Below are 19,325 nucleotides of genomic sequence, written 5' to 3'. Positions count from 1 at the left end.
GTAACAAATTAATTTCATTTTGAGTGAAAAATTGGAAATTAGGAGGTATTATAACAATCCTTACTTTTTCTGCAAAAACATGCTGTTAGTGGAACATAAAGTTTTAGATCTGATAATATTTTCACAGACATTATTTCATTTTAATAATCGAATGAGAGCCTGACAGAACTGAGTACTATTTTGGTACTCTCTAGAGAATTGGATGGCTGGTTTGGGGAAACATATTCAATACTGATTAGCATTTGTCTATGGACAATTTATATTAAACTTACAGTGCCTCAGTTTTCACCTTTTTAAATGGTAGTGTTATAGTTCTCTCACACAGTTGTATATGTTTGAGAAATGAAAGTAAGAATAAACGGAACTGACACAATGTTAGGTGTTAGGCTTTATTTATTTATTTATTTATTTTACATTTTTATCATACTAATGTCAATAGTAACCTGAGTTTTCTAAATAAGGATTCAAATGTCATCTATAGAGTTTCATTCTTCTTTTTCTCTAAATATTCTACTTTCTAATTTTTCTCACAAGAAATTTTTTTCACTAGAAGATTCACATTGTAGATGACAAAAACCTGGGTTCAAAATTGCTTTTTGTTGATCAGAAGACTGCATAATGATCAAACTTCCTTAGCTAATTTGATGATCTTATTCTGATCTCTATCTTTCAGGTTATTTTAGCAAAGGGTTTTTGCTGTAGTTTTATATGAATAGTTCTGGGGGGGAAAATTTCTAGTTGCGACTACAAGAGGACTTTGTAGAAAGAGATAGAAAGCAAAAAGAGTAAACAACTGAAGTGGCACAGTGTAGTTGAAAGAGGTGACAGACCAGGATAGCAAATTGAGCAAGAGACCAGCGACCGTGCTTTTGGCCTGGAAACAGGAATGAGAGTGAATTCAGTTTCATTCTGAAATGCAGACTGGGTCATTCATATAAACTGGACTTAAAGAATTCGAAGAGGGTTTTAAGAGCACATATTGAAAGGAAGACCATTATAGAAAATCTATAAAGTTCTAAATCCAGCTTATTTCTCCCCTAATTGAAGAGAAAGCAAACCAGCAAACTAGAAAAGATTGAACCGGGGATCTAAGAATTTGATGACTCAAAGGAATTAGTGTGGTAAGTCACCTTAATGTTTATTTGATGTTATAGAATTCTTGCCTTTCACCCCACACTTTTCTGTCTTGAAAAAAAAAGTGGTTTCTGTCATATGTTTTGGTGATTTGATACAGTTCGAAGTTTCACAATCTATTTTAGGCTTGTTGACAACTCGAGTTTCAGTTTCTAGCAGCACAAAATGTACTATTTGTCAAATGTGTAGGAGACTAGACTCCAAATGTTTCTCTTATTCCAGAAATTGATTAGGCAGATTTTCCTTGCAGTTTCTAACTTTCACTTATTACTCACACTGAACCCAAGTTCATTATCCTTTGTGGAATTTTTTTTTTGGGGGGGGAGAGAAAGGAAATAGGTGACGGAATGCTATTTTGAAAAAACTACATACTCAGGGTAAGATTCAGAGAAATTTTTACCCTTCTCAGTTATATTTTTACTAATAACTAAGGACTATATTGATATTTAATATCTACAATATTTCTATCAGAAAATAAAAAACAATTTGAGATGAATATAAGTGATAAAATAATATAGGTATAATTTGGAGATATTTCTATCTAATTGGATAATGTTTTATTAAGTATTTTAAATTTTATTTTATTAAAGCCAGTGAATTACAAAGTTATTAATAGTTGGAGTTTTGACACCTAATACAATACTACAAATAATAAGAAAAGGTTAAACTGTCTATTCTTGATTAAGGTTAATTTACCACAGGAATTAAAAAGGATCTGAGATGTAAAAACTGCTTCAAGTACACTAACAGAAATTTGTAATTAACTGATATAGGTGATGATAGTGTTGCAGTGCTACAGGTAAGTGATGATAAAATTGGTAGAAAAAGAGCCATAGAGGAGCTATCTGCTTTTGCATGATATTTAGAGCGCCTTCATTTCATTTAAAGCATGGCTCTCTTGTGAGGTAAACTCAGAGCCAAATTATCCAATTTATAGTAGTCACTGTGTTATGTTCTGAATTTATAGTAGGGTTTTTCCTCTGTAGCACTGTAGCACTGAAGCACTGTCGTCCTGTTGCTCATCTATTAGCTGGAGTGGGCACCAGTAATGTCTCCATTGTGAGACTTGTTACTGTTTTTGGCATAATGAGTATGCCACGGGTAGCTTGCCAGGCTCTGCTGTGTGGGCGAGATACTCTCGGTAGCTTGCTGGGCTCTCCAAGAGCGACAGTCATAACTGTAAATATTAAAATGACATCATATAATACTGAATAATTTTTTAAAAATACTTAAAAACACTAATTCTTAATATTGGATATGTTTTAGTGGCACTTTTAAGTATCTTTCAGGAGTAATTCTCTGTTGTTAGGATAATATCAAATGTCCATTTTCATATCCTTAACTACTTTTCAAGACACTTCATTTGGCACACTCTAGTAAGTATTAGTAATGAAATAAAAGCAAATGTCCTCTTTGTAGAGAAAACCACAAAATATGAGATGTGGCTAATGGAGAATTAGTAGTAATAGTTGTGCCATTTTGCTGAAGAGAACTATTTTAACATAATTATAATAAAATATATAATGTTTAAAATCCCCCTTTTTAAATTTTGTTTTTTAATACCAAGCATATCAAGAATTCATTTTCATATTTTACTTCTTAGGATACAGATATTATTACCTTTTTCAATGTCTCTCCTGTGGAGTTTATGACTCTTTAGATTGAGATGAAAATTATTAAATAAGTATATAGCAATGCTTAACCTTTGCTAGATGTTTACTATATGTCCTTATATCTCCATATTACTGCTACCAGTATGCCCCACAATTATACTTTAGGTGATCCCTAGTTTTAATGACATCCTAAAATGCATTATGAAAAACATTATTATAACATTAAAACTTCAGAGTTAACTGATGATTCAAGTGATGGGAAATATATTTAAAAATTAACATGTGATTGCCTAGAAACTAAAAAGATTTAAGAAAATAACTGAAAAAATTGCTGGTAATAACATTATTAGTTTATTGTTATCACCAACTGTTTTTCTAGGGGTTATGAAAAATACTCTGAGATATAGAAATTATTGTCAGAATTTGGAGGGGTAGAGTGGGAAGGCAGAATCTCCAAGTAAAATAAATGATAGTCAAAAGTCTGATTTTATAGAACTTTGTTAACTTAGTTAAATATAAAAAATAATTTAAATATTAGTTAAGTAATAAAACTTAACATTAGTTAAATAAAATTAAATAGTAGTTAAATTATAATAGAAAAAATTACAGCAGTCATTATGAGTTCTGATTTGTGTCAGTTAACTGCTTAACTTATGTTAATTTTGGTAATGCTCATGACTGTTTAAAGCTATGTGTACTGCCATTTCCAGTTCATGGATAAATTCGGAAGAATTGTTTTCTAGGCCCACACACTTGATGAACGGTAATGTCAGGCTTTATTCTCTAGTCTGTCTAACTCCTCAGCTTATGTTCTTAATCAATACATTTTTTAATATTTGAAACTGGGGTTACAAATGAAGTTCCTATTTTTCTCTCAATTCTAACAGCAGCCCTATAACATTCCTAGTCAGTATTTCTTTGTATTCTCTGTCTGATACTTACTTATATCCAGTTAGCTTCAACCACTTTGAAGTTTTTTGCTTCCCAACTTTATTTTGAAAACCTTCGCTAGTAATAAAATTCTTCTCCCTACTTGGAAGATAATCTGTTTGAAGGTAAACTACCTACTTTGAATTCACCTCCTTTCTCTACATCTCATCATACAGCCTAGTGGCTTACTCAAAATTGCTCATCCTCTTACAAAAATCTTTCAGTTTTCAAGGAACTAACTCTCCAAGCTTGATAATCTATTCAGTATGCAGTATCTGGACCGTGCATACATATGGGTTGCATTCGGAAAGCATCTTTTCTGAATACATGTACTAACTGTAGCACTGTAGTATTGTTGTCCCTTTGTGCATTGATTTGCTCGAGCGGGCACCGGTAATGTCTCCATTGTGAGACTTGTTACTGTTTTTGGCATATTGGATACGCCATAGGGAGCTTGTCAGGCTCTGCCGTGCAGGCAGAATACTCTCGGTAGCTTGCCGAGCTCTCCAAGAGGGACAGAGGAATCGAACCCTGGTCAGCCGCATGCAAGGCAAATGCCCTACACACTGTGCTATCTATCACTACTAACACACTTAGTAAATACTTTCGTATGAGATTTCTGAAATGATTCTCGCTATGTTAGAAATTCCAAAATCTCTCTTTATATCTAAGGGCTTTTATACCTAAATCAGTATATCCCCCTATTAGCTTTTAAATGACAATAAACTATGAACAATAATGTATTTTTCCTTCTGTTTAACTTAAAATCAGGGAATAACACTTAACTCTTATTTTTCTCTTATTTCCCTGTAGGTGATTGGCTATAATTTTGCTGTAGAATCAGATCCTGACACATTAATTATATCTTTCCTTTTTGTAACAGCTAAATACTGCTGAATAAAATGAACTTTTTGTGTTTCATAATTCTGCAGTTGGATGATTCTTCTGCTGAAATAGCCCTGAAACGAAAATTCAAGCACAAATCGTGGGTAGATCAATGCGCACGCAGGGTTAAAATGTCTAGGGACTAGTAAATCTTTCCATGTGATCTTTGATTCCAGTTGTCCTTACAACAAAATGCTCAGTTCTAAGAGAGCAAGATCTGTTGTCAAGTGAAATCAAACTTCTGGATGTTTGTTACATGCCAATTATAAGCATATAATATTATCCCGTAGTCTATGTAGAAGTCATCACAAAGGCATGGTTTTATGTTTCCTAATAAATGCAAGTGTAATTTATTATATGTTTATTATATATCATTATAAGCATGCATAATAGTCTCCTAATTTTCTTTCTCATTGCTATAATTCTAGTTCGTATTTTCATCACTACTTTTGCTACTGGTCATATTTTAATAGATTTTTCTCTCTCCTTGCCTTCCAATACATTTGAGACATTCCCAAAGCCCTAATTATCTTACTGAGTTGTTTAAAAACTAATGAACAAATTAAAAATAAAAAAAAAACTTTGCTTCTTATAGCTCTCATAAAGTAGACCTTTATTTATTTATTTATTTATTTATTTGTGGAGGGGGGCATACTGGGCATTGCTCAGGGCTTACTCCTGGCTATGCACTCAGGAATGACTTCTGACAGTGCTCAGGAATCATATGGGATGCCAGGGGTTGACCCCATGCAAGATAATCACCCTCACTCTGTACTATCACTTTGGCCCCAAAAGAAAGTAGACTTTAGGTAAAAAAAAAGACTTCAGGAGACCCCAATAGAATTTTCCTATTTTTAATAGGAAAATAACAGACTTAATGTTTTACAAAACTATATTAATTTATTTTTGTTGCCCAGTCTCCACATTTACTAGTTTTATTATTTAAAACTTACTTTTTCTCTTACATATTAAATTCAAAATTAAAACCATTAAATTAATTTTATCCTACCCTAGGTTCTTATTTCACAAGTGATTCTTCCTATCAATTAAATCTCAAGGCATTTTTCTTATCTCTCTAGACAGAGTGGTCATATACTTTATTTTATTGTTAGTAGTTGAATTAGTATTTGTGTGAATGCATTCCTTTCTGGTTTAACATTATCTTTAAATGGTTTTGTTCAATGGAAGTTTAGTGGAAATCACATAATTTTCAAATGTTTATCATATTAAAAGATAGGAAAGTAGTAATAATAAATAAAAACAGGAAATTTATGTTAATGCATTTTATTTGTGCATTTTACTTAGCCTAATTATCACAGAATATTTTTCAGGCACGTAAAAAGCTTAAAATGTTTTGTTATTTTCTGTTGTGATTCCGAATTTGAATTTTATTTTATACTTGTAACATACCTCTGTTCAGATTGATATTTCAGATACTCAATAGCTAAATCTTCTCTTGGCTTTTGCATTGAACATTATAAGACTAGATTTCTATGAAAAACATCGATATGGTAGGGAGAATGTTAACTTGAAGTAGAACTTACTGTCAAATTCTAGGTTTTCTACTTACCATATGTGCCTGAACAATTTATTCAGTGTCCTTGAGCTTTAATTCCTTCATGTGCTGATAATGTTCCCTAAGATTAAAGTAAACTGTATAAAAAATTTATGAGACTTTATATTTCTTAAAAAAGTAGTAAGGGGGTAAGGGGATAGCTAAAGCCCAGCATTTGCAGATCCTAAGCTGGAAACATAGTGCTGCATGATCCCAAAAGACCAGCAGATGCGACCCTGATGATTCCCAAGTACCACCTAGGCTCTGGGAATATTATATATGAAATTAGGAGACACTTGGCCAGAATGATGAACATAAAAATATATGGAAGGTAGTTTGAATGAATGGAGGTGATTGAAAGAAATCAGAGAAATAAAGTGCTTGGAAAGTCATATGAAAATAAAATTCTTGTATTTTAATTAATTAATTAAAATAAATGCTAATTTATTAAAATTAAATAAAATTTAAAATTATTTAATTTATTAAAATTAAATAAAATTAATGCTAGATTCATTTAGTAATTAAAGGGTTAAATGTTATCAGCAACATGTTTCTGCCCATCCCCAATTCATATGTGATAAAATAAACTTATTGACTCTTACATGAAACACTCATAAATTGAGTATCTTATCAGATACAGAAGATAGTTGACAATGAGGAAAGAATAAAATAGTGCTACCATTGTAGTCATTGCATGAGCCATGATTTAATGGATGGGAAAAGTTGTGTTTCATCAAATCATGGTCATTCAACATTGAAATGCTTTCTGAGATCATAATGTAGGAATCTAAATAGTCAAAATTTTGTTTGGGGCTTAAAACATAATTGAGTATCTAGTTTCTTTTTGAAACATTGCAAATATTTCAAATAGTCTAGGTAGTCTAGACAATACTTGGATGATGAATTTGGTTGACTTGTTATCATTTTATTTTATCATTGAAGGACTTCAGAGTTAAAATCTAATCCTTATTAAATAATGTGTGTTTAAGAAGTTTATGTATTTATACATAAAATACCAGATGTTCAGAAAGTTAATATTCCCTCAATGAGGAACTGTTACTTTTTTAAGATTAAAAGAGTTATTTGGACTCTTCCTGGGAGATTTATGGATGTTTCTCACCTGCTAACTATCATTATTTGTAATCTTTTACAGATTACGAATTCATGGTTTATGAATCAAATATTTATTCATGCTAACACTTACTTGGTAAACATGCTTCTTACAGGAATATAAATAGTTGATGAAGAAAATATCGACAACTTCAAGGCAAAATGAAGTTCCTTTTGCTGCTAGCATTTGCTGGGCTCTGCGTGGCCCAGTATGACCCTCACACCAAGCCTGGGAGGACAGCTATTGTCCATCTGTTTGAGTGGCGCTGGGTTGATATTGCTCTTGAATGCGAGCGATATTTAGGCCCCAAAGGGTTTGGAGGGGTTCAGGTGAGTCTCACTGTAGGATATGCTACAGACTATAAACTACATGTGTAGTATAAGCTACCGAGCTCTCAGAATAGAGTAACTGGCATGAACTGTGTCTAAGAAGCCGGAACCAAATTTTACTTAACAAAGAAATACTATAAAAGTGTTAAAACTTTTTTTCTGTGGGAGAAAAAACGAGTACTATTAGTGACTTTATAGTTTGCTTTATAAAATATTATAGGTGTAGTTAAAGTGCTATTACTATTTTAGGTAGTTGCAGAAGTCATATATAAAGATTCAGAAATAATTTTAATTATTATTAGTTTTTAGAATATTCATTGACATGAAGAATATAATAATTATGGTAATTATTGAGACTTTTATTTCTAGATCTCTCCACCCAATGAAAATGTTATTATTAATAATCCTTCAAGACCTTGGTGGGAAAGATACCAGCCAATTAGCTACAAATTATGCACAAGGTCTGGAAATGAAGATGAATTCAGAGACATGGTGACTAGATGTAACAACGTTGGTGTAAGTGAATTCAAGTTACTCTGAAGATATGCTACAGTAAAATAATTTTTCTTTCCTATTTCTTGCTCTATAGCAAGACTTTTATGCTTAATTTTTTTACTTCATTATTTAGCTATAAGAAACTTAGTTATTTCTTTAACTTTTGTGAACCTTAGCATATGTGCATTTATATACTGAAAAAGATGAATCGAAGTTTAAACCTAAATTTACTTCTCAAGAAATACAGCAAACTTTAACCTCTCTTCAAGTAATAGATTCCAAGTTAGGAAATAGAAATTCTAGTTATAACATTTGCTGTCACTTTTATACTTTGGCCTCAGCCTCAAATTTCTGGGTCTTCTCCCAATAGGTTTTTTAAATGCAGTTAAATTCTCTTCGGAGAAGAAGACCGTAAAAGAATATTTTTCTCTCCACAAATGCTAAGCAGATAGTTGATGATGGCTATTTATTTCTTAGGATGACCCATAGAAAGTTTTTAAAGAAATAACTTTGGGTTGGAGTGACAGCTCAATTGGTTGATTGTACACGCTTTGCCAACAGAAGTCTCGGGTTCTATCCCACTGCCTGGTCCCCTGAGCACCACCAGGAGCAGTTCTTGAGCACAGAGCCAAAGAATGTCCTGAACACTACTGGTGGCCAAAAATTTCCCAAGGGGAAACAAAAACGGAAAAGTATCAGGGCCCTAGAGATAGTTTAGCAGGTAATGGTGCTTCCTGCATGCAGCTGACCTGGGTTCCATCCCTGTCACCCCATATGGTACCCCGATTCTGCCAAGATTAATCCCTGATTGCAGAGCTGGAAGTAACCCCTGAACAAGTGGGTGTGATTCAAAAACCAAATAAATATTTTTTAAAAAGGAAAAATATTAATATTGAATCCATCTCAACTGATTATTAAAGGCTTTTTTTCATAGCTATAGCGGTATTTTTATTTGGTTTATCACATAAGTAGATATTGATAAAGTGATTAAAATACATAGAGGTCTTCATTTCATATTGATTTTATTTTTCACCTTTGACTTCTGATTGTCTAAGGAAGGTAAGTGTAAAATAACCAGGAAGTATTGTAAAGTGTAAGCAATGCTGTGAGCAATAACCAATAATTTTATAGATTTCTGCTTCTCCCTAAGGCAAACTCAAATATAAACGTTGCCTTTCAGGTTCATATTTATGTAGATGCTGTGATTAATCATATGTGTGGCAATGGTGTGGCCGCAGGAACTAGCAGTACTTGTGGCAGCTACTTCAACCCTGGAAGCAGAGATTTTCCCGCTGTCCCGTACTCTGGTTGGGACTTTAACGATGGCAAATGTAGAACTGGAAGTGGAGACATTGAGAGCTATAATGATGCGCATCAGGTAATAATAATAATAATGATGATGATGATAATAATAACCCCCCAGCAACCTATACAAAGAGCTATTGATATCATTATTCATAATGTCACTTATTGATCTTTATTCTAAAGACTACTTGTGATTTCTTAGGAGAACCTAATTTGTAGTTTGACTTTAAAGATAAAACTCCCATAAATTTAAAAAATGTTTTCCCAATTCATTAAGGAGCATATCTACTTATTTCCTACGCTCTACATATTTATGCTCAGAAAATTTCAAAGGTATATCAATGTAAAGAAGACTAGAAAGACCTATTAATGAATGATTAAATGGATTCTCAGATAAAGATGATGTTTCATATATATGTGTATATGTGCATATATATATCACATAATTTTTATCTCAATAGGTCAGAGATTGCCGTCTGGTTGGTCTTCTTGATCTTGCACTGGAGAAAGACTATGTGCGTTCCAAAGTTGCTGAATATCTGAATCATCTCATTGATATCGGTGTAGCTGGGTTCAGGATTGATGCTTCTAAGCATATGTGGCCTGGAGACATGAAAGCAGTGTTGGATAAACTGCATAATCTAAATACAAGGTGGTTTGCCGAAGGAAGTAAACCTTTCATTTACCAAGAGGTACATCTCTATATTTGTCTGTGTGTGTAAATGACATATGCATATGTGCATATAAATAATAGTAGTGACTTCATTAAATTAAGCAGCAACTTTAATAAAAGACGGTTTCTGTATATTTATGATGCACATGTTTCTATAGAACAGAAATTATATAAGCTGTTTTTTAACTTTTTATTCAACAATAGCACTTCATTTTTGGTACAAGAGGTTTTTTTTTTTGTTTTTTTTTTGGGGGGGGGGTTTGGGGGGGAGGTCACACCCGGCGATGCACAGGGGTTACTCCTGGTTCTTGACTCAGGAATTACCCCTGGCGGTGCTCAGGGGGCCATATGGGATGCTGGGATTAGAACCCGGGTCGGCCGCGTGCAAGGCAAACGCCCTACCCGCTGTGCTATCGCTCCAGCCCCGGTACAAGAGGTTTTATGGATGCGCTGATAATTAGTTAGGCTGCAGATATTTCTGTGTTTCTGCAGATATCTCTAATATGAGATCATTATAAAAGGCAATGATTGTCAAATTAGTATGAAGATATTGATAATATCTGTACTAGTTGTGTTATTTAGTCGAGTAACCCATCTTCTCAACCACTTTTTTTTATTTTTTAAAATGATACAGAATTATGGTTTATATATTATAGCATGACTGGAGTGATAGCACAGCAGTAGGGCGTTTGCCTTGCACGCGGCCGACCCGGGTTCTAATCCTCTGACCCTCTCAGAGAGCCTGGCAAGCTACCGAGAGTATCCCGCCTGCGTGGCAGAACCTGGCAAGCTCCCTGTGGCGTATTCAGTATGCCAAAAACAGTAACAAGAAGTCTCACAATGGAGATGTTACTGGTGCCCACTCGAGCAAATCGATGAGCAACAGGATGACAGTGCTATATTATAGCATTATAAAAGATAGTAATCACATCACAGAGTTGACAACTTTTTTAAATGAAGCAATGGATAATAATTATATCATTGATTTATTTAAAAAATTTAATGAGTTGTTTATCAACAACTGAAGAAGTTATTGACAGATATAAGTTCTTCATTTAAAAATATGTATATTATAAGGAGCAGAGAGATCGCACAGCAAGTAAGGTGCATAAACTCGACCTGGATTTGATCCCTGGAACTGTGTATTGTCTCCCGGCACTGCCAGAAGGAATCCCTAAGCTCAGACCAGGAGGAAGCCCTGAACATAGCTGGGGGTGACCCAAAGCAAAAAAAAAAAAAAAAAAAAAAAAAAAAAGAAGAAGGAGAAGGAGAAGGAGAAGGAAAAGGAGAAGGAGAAGTAGAAGGAGAAGAGGGAGAAGAAAGAGGAAAAAAAAATAAAAGAAAAGCCTTATCCTTAGTTGCAACTCTGGGTTTAATTACCTGGCACCCCATGGTTTCTCAAGACCCATCTGAAAGTAGCCCCCGAGCACCACAAGGAGTGCTCCCAAATCCAGGGACGAAAGGTGGAATAAAAACAAGTACCGTGATATGAAAACCGTTTGGGATTTCAAATTATAATATCAGTGTTTACAGTCATTGTATAAATTAATAGATTGATTAAAATCCTTCAAAGTTCTTGTTTAAGGTGACATTCTCCCTTTACTGTTTACTAGGTTATTGATCTTGGTGGTGAGGCAATTTCAAGCAGTGAATACTTTGGAAATGGCCGTGTGACAGAATTCAAGTATGGTGCTAAGCTTGGCAAAGTTCTACGCAAGTGGGATGGAGAGAAGATGGCTTACCTAAGGTAATAAAACATGATTTACCCTTAAAATTTTTCGGAGTAGTCATTTTCCCATTATAATTATTTTCTTATAATTTATTAACTTTCAAGGACTTAATCATAGCAAATGCTTTATTTGCCCATAGCTAATTATCTTTAATATTTAAAATGTTAACCATAAGAGCTAATGTTTACCAACCCAAGATAAAATCTAAAAATTTTAACGAATCTCTTAGAAGACAGTAATATTTGACTGTTTGAATATAATCTATAATTCTAAGTTATTAATAAAATGATTTTTGATTTCTAAAGTCCCAAATACTGTAGAATTTATATATTGTATAAATTAGTTAATTTCAAATACAAAACTATTTATAAAAGTGTGATATTAAGCCTTATTTTAGTTTAGTTTGTACTTCTTGGGACTACAATATGAATTATTGGACCTTCTAAGCTCCATCTAATTTACAGTGTGCTGAAATATATAGAACTACTTTTATATAACAAAACCTTTCATATGAGTGTAATACAATAAATTCACACAAATATATATGCATGAGGAATATTTATAGATAATATACATACCACTGTAGTATTTAATTATGCTAAAGCCCCTACAGAATAAGCGTTTGCTAGTTGTTTTGAGAATTTCATCCTGAAAGAAATATACATTTAATTTATACATTTAGTGTAACAAATTTTACTATTGTAAAATCACATATATGCATATATTTTTTTAAATAGGAACTGGGGAGAAGGCTGGGGTTTTATGCCCTCTGACAGAGCCCTTGTCTTTGTGGATAACCACGACAATCAGCGAGGACATGGAGCTGGGGGAGCATCTATTCTTACATTCTGGGACTCTAGGTAGTAAATAAATGTTCACAGTTTTAAACCAACCTTTTAATACTACTTAAACTATGACTTTCTTCTATAGTGATGTCATTTTGTAATTTTCAGATTGTACAAAATGGGAGTTGGATTTATGCTTGCCCATCCTTATGGATTTACAAGAGTAATGTCAAGCTTCCGTTGGCCAAGACACTTTGAGAATGGAAGAGTAAGTTGTGATGTTATCTTTATATATTACGATTAATTTTTCTATTACTTATCAAGTATGTATTAAGTATGAATGTGTTGCAATCTTCTATCTAGGGTAGAAAATACTCTTCAGTAGAGATGACAGGTATATTTAACTAGTTCTTTTGAACTTGAGAAGCCTACAACTTTATAGCAACTAATTGTAGTCCTGGATAGAATTTTCCTTTTATTTTATTAAAAAATTGTATTGAGATTGAGTTTTAGACAGTTTTACCATTTTGAAGATATACAAAACATATTTTGTCCATTTCCCCTTTCTCCAGAGCATACCTACTTTTCCAAGAGTTCTGCATGCTAAAGGTTCTTAGTTATGCCCACTCTCTTCACATGGCATTATTCAAAGACATACACTAATAACCTTAGACATAATCTGTGTTTTTTCTGTAACTACCTTTAAAAGTCACAATCATAAAATCACAATATTATAAATTTTTCATGTAGTCAAGAATACTGTATTGCATTTATTAGTATGTTTTTCCAAAAGAGAGTGAAGAAATATAATATTTTATTTACAGTGATAAAAACAAACATTTTATTTGTGTTTTGTAACTTTATATCAACTATACAAATGTCCATTTTAATTATTTTGTGAAATTAAATAATTGTATTTAAAAAGATTACATTTATTTTTAAGAAATTCACATTTAGATAAATGTGAGGGAAGAGAAAGCTGAGAATACACATCTCAGGTCCAGAATTGGGCTAGACTCTAAGTAGAGAATGAGCCCACCTTCCCCCAGCCCCCTCATTTATGAAAGGAAGTGGGTACATGAGATATAGAGAAATGATGTTGATTGGCAAAGGTATTTTTAGGTTATGGTAAATGAGTCTTTGTTTTAATCCAACACTAAAGCCATTGATGGTTCAATTATGCTGATTCAGTTATGATAAGAAGCTCTTAAATTCCTTGAGAATAGAGATGGTAAAAAAAATCTTCACCCCCCCCCCAAAAAAAATCTTTACCCTAATTTGAAGTGTAGCACTAGAGGAAGAAGTTTAAGCAAAGATACTGGTGAATTGGCAATAAAATTACAGAAGGAGTTAGACTTTAGATTAATGACCCTGAAGAGACATAAATTGTAGGACACAGAATTTAACATACTAAAGAAGAAAGAAGCAAATCCATGTAATGCAAAACTCTGAGATTTTATAATTCATTTTTTAAAAAATCCAGGATATCAATGACTGGGTTGGACCACCTAATGACAATGGAGTAATTAAGGCAGTTACCATTAATCCAGACACTACATGTGGCAACGACTGGGTCTGTGAACACAGATGGCGTCAAATAAGGTGAGGACACTTATTGAGTGATATCTTCTAATAATAAGCTCTCTTAACATAGTATTTTAAACTACTAAAGAATTTTTCTATGATATTTTGTTTCTAGGAACATGGTTATGTTCCGTAATGTAGTTGATGGCCAGCCTTTTACAAATTGGTGGGATAATGGTAGCAACCAAGTCGCTTTTGGAAGAGGAAATAAAGGATTCATTGTTTTTAATAATGATGACTGGTAAGTAGATGTTATAGTAGAAATAATGTCTTGTACCATTATGTTCTTGACCTGTCATTTTTCTTCTTTTTTCTCATTTTCTTTTTTTTAAATCTGAAAATGTCTTTAACCTATGGATTAAGAAGTAATTTAAAAGACAGAAAAGGACCAGAAGAAAAATGGCTATGACTCTTTTTAGTTTTAATTCTTCTTTATAAGGCTTTTGCTCTAGGTAGGATGATGTTTTTGCATCTCTGCATATCATGTGGATATGTATATGCACACATACAAACCTCAGACAAAATACACACAATTTTTCTAGGAAGGTTGTGAATTTACTAAAGAAACATATCTTGCAGGTCTCTTATTTTAAGACAGTGAAACAATACTTTGTGAGTACTGAAATACATTTTCCCCTACTTGTTTTTCCTCTTTTATCTTTTATTATTATTATTTTTTTCATTTTTGGTCACACCTGGAAATGCACAGGGGTTACTCCTGGCTCTGCACTCAGGAATTGCTCCTGGAAGTGCTCAGGAAACCATATGGGATGCTGGGAATTGAATCCGGGTCAACCGCATGCAAGGCAAATACCCTACCCGCTTTGCTATCACTCCAGCCCCTTATTTGGTTCTTTGGTCTTCTTTCACTTCCCTGTCTTCTATAGATAACATTTATTTAAAGCATATGAATCAAGTATATTCTTCTTAGAGCCAATGATTTGCCTCAGAAGATTTTTGAGATTTAGTATTGAGCTTTAGTTTTGAGATTTAGCCCTTATTGGTTTTCTCTATCACTGTATCACTGTCTTCCCACTGCTCGTCAATTTACTTGAGCAGGCACCAGTAGCGTCTCTATTCCTCCCAGCCCTTAGATTTTAGCAGCCTCTCCTTACTCGTCTCTCCCCATGATTGTAGGCTCTTTCAGGGTCAAGGGAATGAGACCTATTGTTACTGTTTTTTGGCATATCGAATGCACCACGGGTAACTTGCCAGGCTCTGCCATGCTTTTCTCTATATATCACTAAAACACAAAGGTGTATACAGTTGCATAAACTAGTATGCAATCTCTAATATATTGATTTCTTCATAGACAGCTTGTGAAAATCTCTTTACTAACAACTTCAATGACAGACTAAGAGTCTTTCAATCGTGCTTCTACATTCCAGCATAAAGAAAAATTTATTGATGTGAAAGAAATTTAAAATGTATTTAAAAAATGTATTTCTTTCCAAAATAATTCATAGCAAGTTTCTTAAAATTTGTTTTTTTGTAGATGAGAGAACCTAAAGAAACCGAGAGCACTTCCTTCCTTCCTTCCTTCCTTCCTTCCTTCCTTCCTTCCTTCCTTCCTTCCTTCCTTCCTTCCTTCCTTCCTTCTTCCTTTTTTCCTTTCTCTCTCTCTCTCTTTCTTTCTTTCTTTCTTTCTTTCTTTCTTTCTTTCTTTCTTTCTTTCTTTCTTTCTTTCTTTCTTTCTTTCTTTCTTTCTTCCTTCCTTTATTTCTCTCTCTCTCTCTCTTTCTTTCTTTCTTTCTTTCTTTCTTTCTTTCTTTCTTTCTTTCTTTCTTTCTTTCTTTCTTTCTTTCTTTCTTTCTTTCTTTCTTTCTTTCTCTTTCCTTTTTGGGTCACACCTGGCAATGCACAGGGATTATTCCTGGCTTATGCACTCAGGAATTATTCCTGGCGGTGCTTGGGAGACCAAATGGGATTCTGGGAATCGAACCCGGTCAGCCGCGTGTAAGGCAAACACCCTACCTGCTGTGCTATCGCTTCAGCCCCAGCATTTTAAGTTAAAATGAGAACAGATTTAGAATTTTGTGTTTACTAAGAACAAATAAAAAAACCTCTAAGATGGCAATTCACTCACATCTTTACCAACTATTCAGAACTTAATTTTTCTGTTATATTTAGGATTGATTAAGGAGTACTGATGGCAGGCTTCTCAGTGTCACTGGGACCTGAGTTTATTCCCAGAGATACTTGGACAAACAGCGCGAGCCTGAGAGTCCACTGCTAGGGTCTGGAGATGCTGCTAGTGCTGAGAGGTGCTGAGTTTGAGCATTACCCAACGATGCTCAGAGGTTAAGGGCTATATGCTGATGTCTGTGGAAAGGCCATGTGGTACCAGGGATCTGGACTTCAGCATGCAAAGCAGAAACTACAGCCCTTCTGAGCTATTATTTTTTTTTACTAAGACCCTCATTTCAACAAAGCACGAAGTTAAGCTGTTTCAGAGACAGGCTCTCATCTTGTTTTTAATTGTGTATACTGCAAATTAATTTAATATTTTATTTTGCAGGCCTTTGTCTCTGACTTTGCAAACTGGTCTTCCTGCTGGAACATACTGTGATGTTATTTCTGGAGATAAAATTGGTGACAAGTGTACTGGAATTAAGATCTATGTTTCCGGTGATGGTAACGCTCACTTTTCCATTAGTAACACAGCTGAAGATCCATTTATTGCAATTCATGCTGAATCTAAATTGTAAAAATTTTAATTAAAAGCATATATGCAGAGAAATAACCAAGTGTCCTTTTTTAATTTAATTAATTTATTTTTTAATTTGTGAATCACGGTGAGGGTACAGTTACAGATTTATACATTTTCATGGTCATGTTTCCCTCATACAAAGTTTGAGAACCCATCCCTTCACCAGTGCCCATTCTCCACCACAAATAAACCCAGGATCCCTCCCACCCCCCCAATCCCATCTCCCCCACCCCACCCTGCCACTTTTGTTCTCTCTCTCTACTTAGGTTTTGCGGTTTGTAATAAAGGTTTTGAGTGGCCATTGTGTTCAGTCTCTAGTCTACATTCAGCATGCATCACCCTACCCCCTCATGGCCTAAAATAACATTTTACTTGGTATTCCCTTCTCTATTTGAGCTGCCCTCTCCCCAGAATGTGAGGCCAGCTTACACGCCATGGAGTCAACCTCCTGGTACTTATTTCTATAATTCTTGGGTGTTAGTCCCATACTCTGTTATTCTATATTCCACAGATGAGTGCAATCTTTCTATGTCTGTCTCTCTCTTTCTGACTCATTTCACTTAGCATGATACTTTCATGATGATTTACTTATATGCAAAGTTCATGACCTCATTTTTTCTAACAGCTGCATCGTATTCCATTGTATAGATGTACCAAAGTTTCTTCAACCAGTCATCTGTTCTAGGGCACTCGGGATTTTTCCAGATTCTGGCTATTGTAAATAGTGCGGCGATGAACATATAAGTGTAGATGTCATTTCACTATACTTTTTTGCTTCTCTGGGATATATTCCCAGCAGTGGTATTGCTGGGTCAAATGAGAGCTCAATTTCTTATTTTTTGAGAATCATCCATATTGTTTTCCAAAAGGACTGAACCAGTCGGCATTCCCACCAGCAGTGTAGAAGGGTCCCTTTCCCCCCACAGCCTCTCCAACAGTGGTTGCTTTTGTTCTCTTGGATGTGGCCCAGTCTCTGTGGTGTTAGATGGTATCTCATTGTTGTTTTGATCTGCATCTCCCTGATGATTAGTGATGTAGAGCACTTTTTCATGTGCCTTTTGGCCATTCATATCTCTTCCTTGGGAAAGTTTCTGTTCATTTCTTCGCCCCATTTTCTGATGGGGTTGGATGTTTTCTTCTTGTAGAGTTCAACCAGTGCTTTATATACCCTTGATATCAACCCCTTATCTGATGGGTATTGGGTAAATATCCTTTCCCATTCTATAGATTGTCTTTGTATTCTGGTCATTTGCCATGCAGAAGCTTTTTAGTTTAATGTAGTCCCATTTGTTTATCTCTGTTTCCACTTGGTTGGCCAGTTGCATGTCATCTTTGAAGATACCTTTATCTTCAATATCATGGAGGGTTTTGCCGACCTTGTCTTCAATGTACCTTATTGTTTGTGGTCTGGTGTTGAGGTCTTTAATCCATTTTGATCTGACTTTTGTGCATGGTGTCAGGTCAAGGTCTAAGCCCATTCTTTTGCATGTGGTTGTCCAGTTGTGCCAGCACCATTTGTTAAACAGGCTTTCCTTGCTCCACTTCACATCTCTTGCTCCTTTATCAAAGATTAGGTGATCATACATTTGGGGTTGTGTGTAGGGATATTCCACCCTGTTCCATTGGTCTGCGGCTCTGCCTTTGTTCCAGTACCATGCTGTTTTAATTGTTACCGCTTTGTAGTAAAGGTTGAGTTTGGGGAGGATGATGTCTCCCATTGTCTTTTTCCCAAGAATTGTTTTAGCTTTCCATGGGCGTTTGTTGTTCCATATGAATTTTAGCATTGCTTGATCTGTTTCTTTGAAGAATGTTATGGGTATCTTTATAGGGATCGCGTTGAATCTGTATAATGCTTTGGGGAGTATTGCCATTTTGACAATATTGATTCTCCCTATCCATGAGCAGGGTATATGTTTCCATTTCCTCATGTCCTCTTTTATTTCATGGAGTAGCGTTTTATAGTTTTCTTTGTAGAGGTCTTTTACTTCCTTGGTTAAGCTGACTCCGAGGTACTTGATTTTCTGGGGCATGATTGTGAATGGGATTCCTTTTTTCATGTCCCTTTCCTCTGCCTCATTGTTTGTATATAGGAAGGCCATGGATTTTTGGGTATTGATTTTGTAGCCTGAAACTTTACTGTATAAGTCTATCGTTTCTAAGAGTTTCTTAGTAGAGGATTTAGGCTTCTCTAGATATAGTGTCATATCGTCTGCAAATATTGAGAATTTGATTTCTTCCTCTCCAATCTGGATGGCCTTAATCTCTTTTTCTTGTTTAACAGCTATCGCAAGTACTTCCAGTATTATATTGAAGAGAAATGGTGAGAGTAGGCATCCTTGTCTTGTGCCTGATCTTAGAGGAAAGGCCCTTATTTTTTCCCCATTGAGGATAATGCTTGCCGTAGGCTTGTGGTAGATGGCTTCGACTATCTTGAGGAAAGTTCCTCCAAAACCCATTTTGGTGAGGGTTTTCATCATGAACGGATG

The 19,325-nt window shown here is 34.6% G+C and overlaps 1 protein-coding gene across 3 annotated transcripts in view; it reads left to right on the top strand.

Annotated features, from left to right (window-relative positions):
• LOC101548063 (pancreatic alpha-amylase) overlaps positions 1-16,866 on the top strand; it is a 39,919-nt gene extending 23,053 nt beyond the window's left edge. For 2 of the 3 annotated variants that reach the window (XM_055145461.1, XM_055145462.1), the window contains exons 2-12: positions 1,048-1,121; positions 7,344-7,557; positions 7,927-8,073; positions 9,233-9,430; positions 9,819-10,049; positions 11,644-11,777; positions 12,498-12,620; positions 12,714-12,813; positions 14,029-14,147; positions 14,245-14,370; positions 16,648-16,866. In XM_055145461.1, the coding sequence (XP_055001436.1) occupies positions 7,390-7,557; positions 7,927-8,073; positions 9,233-9,430; positions 9,819-10,049; positions 11,644-11,777; positions 12,498-12,620; positions 12,714-12,813; positions 14,029-14,147; positions 14,245-14,370; positions 16,648-16,837 (1,536 nt within the window). In that variant the 5' untranslated portion in view covers positions 1,048-1,121; positions 7,344-7,389 and the 3' untranslated portion in view covers positions 16,838-16,866. The remainder of the gene's footprint in view (positions 1-1,047; positions 1,122-7,343; positions 7,558-7,926; positions 8,074-9,232; positions 9,431-9,818; positions 10,050-11,643; positions 11,778-12,497; positions 12,621-12,713; positions 12,814-14,028; positions 14,148-14,244; positions 14,371-16,647) is intronic. The other variant, XM_004614667.3, reaches the window with a different exon arrangement.
• The last annotated feature ends 2,459 nt before the right edge of the window (positions 16,867-19,325 follow it).

Source organism: Sorex araneus, chromosome 8 (genome assembly GCF_027595985.1).
Source record: "Sorex araneus isolate mSorAra2 chromosome 8, mSorAra2.pri, whole genome shotgun sequence".
Taxonomy (NCBI): domain Eukaryota; kingdom Metazoa; phylum Chordata; class Mammalia; order Eulipotyphla; family Soricidae; genus Sorex; species Sorex araneus.
Note: the sequence above shows the minus strand (reverse complement) of the source record. Positions and strands in the feature narration are given on the sequence as shown.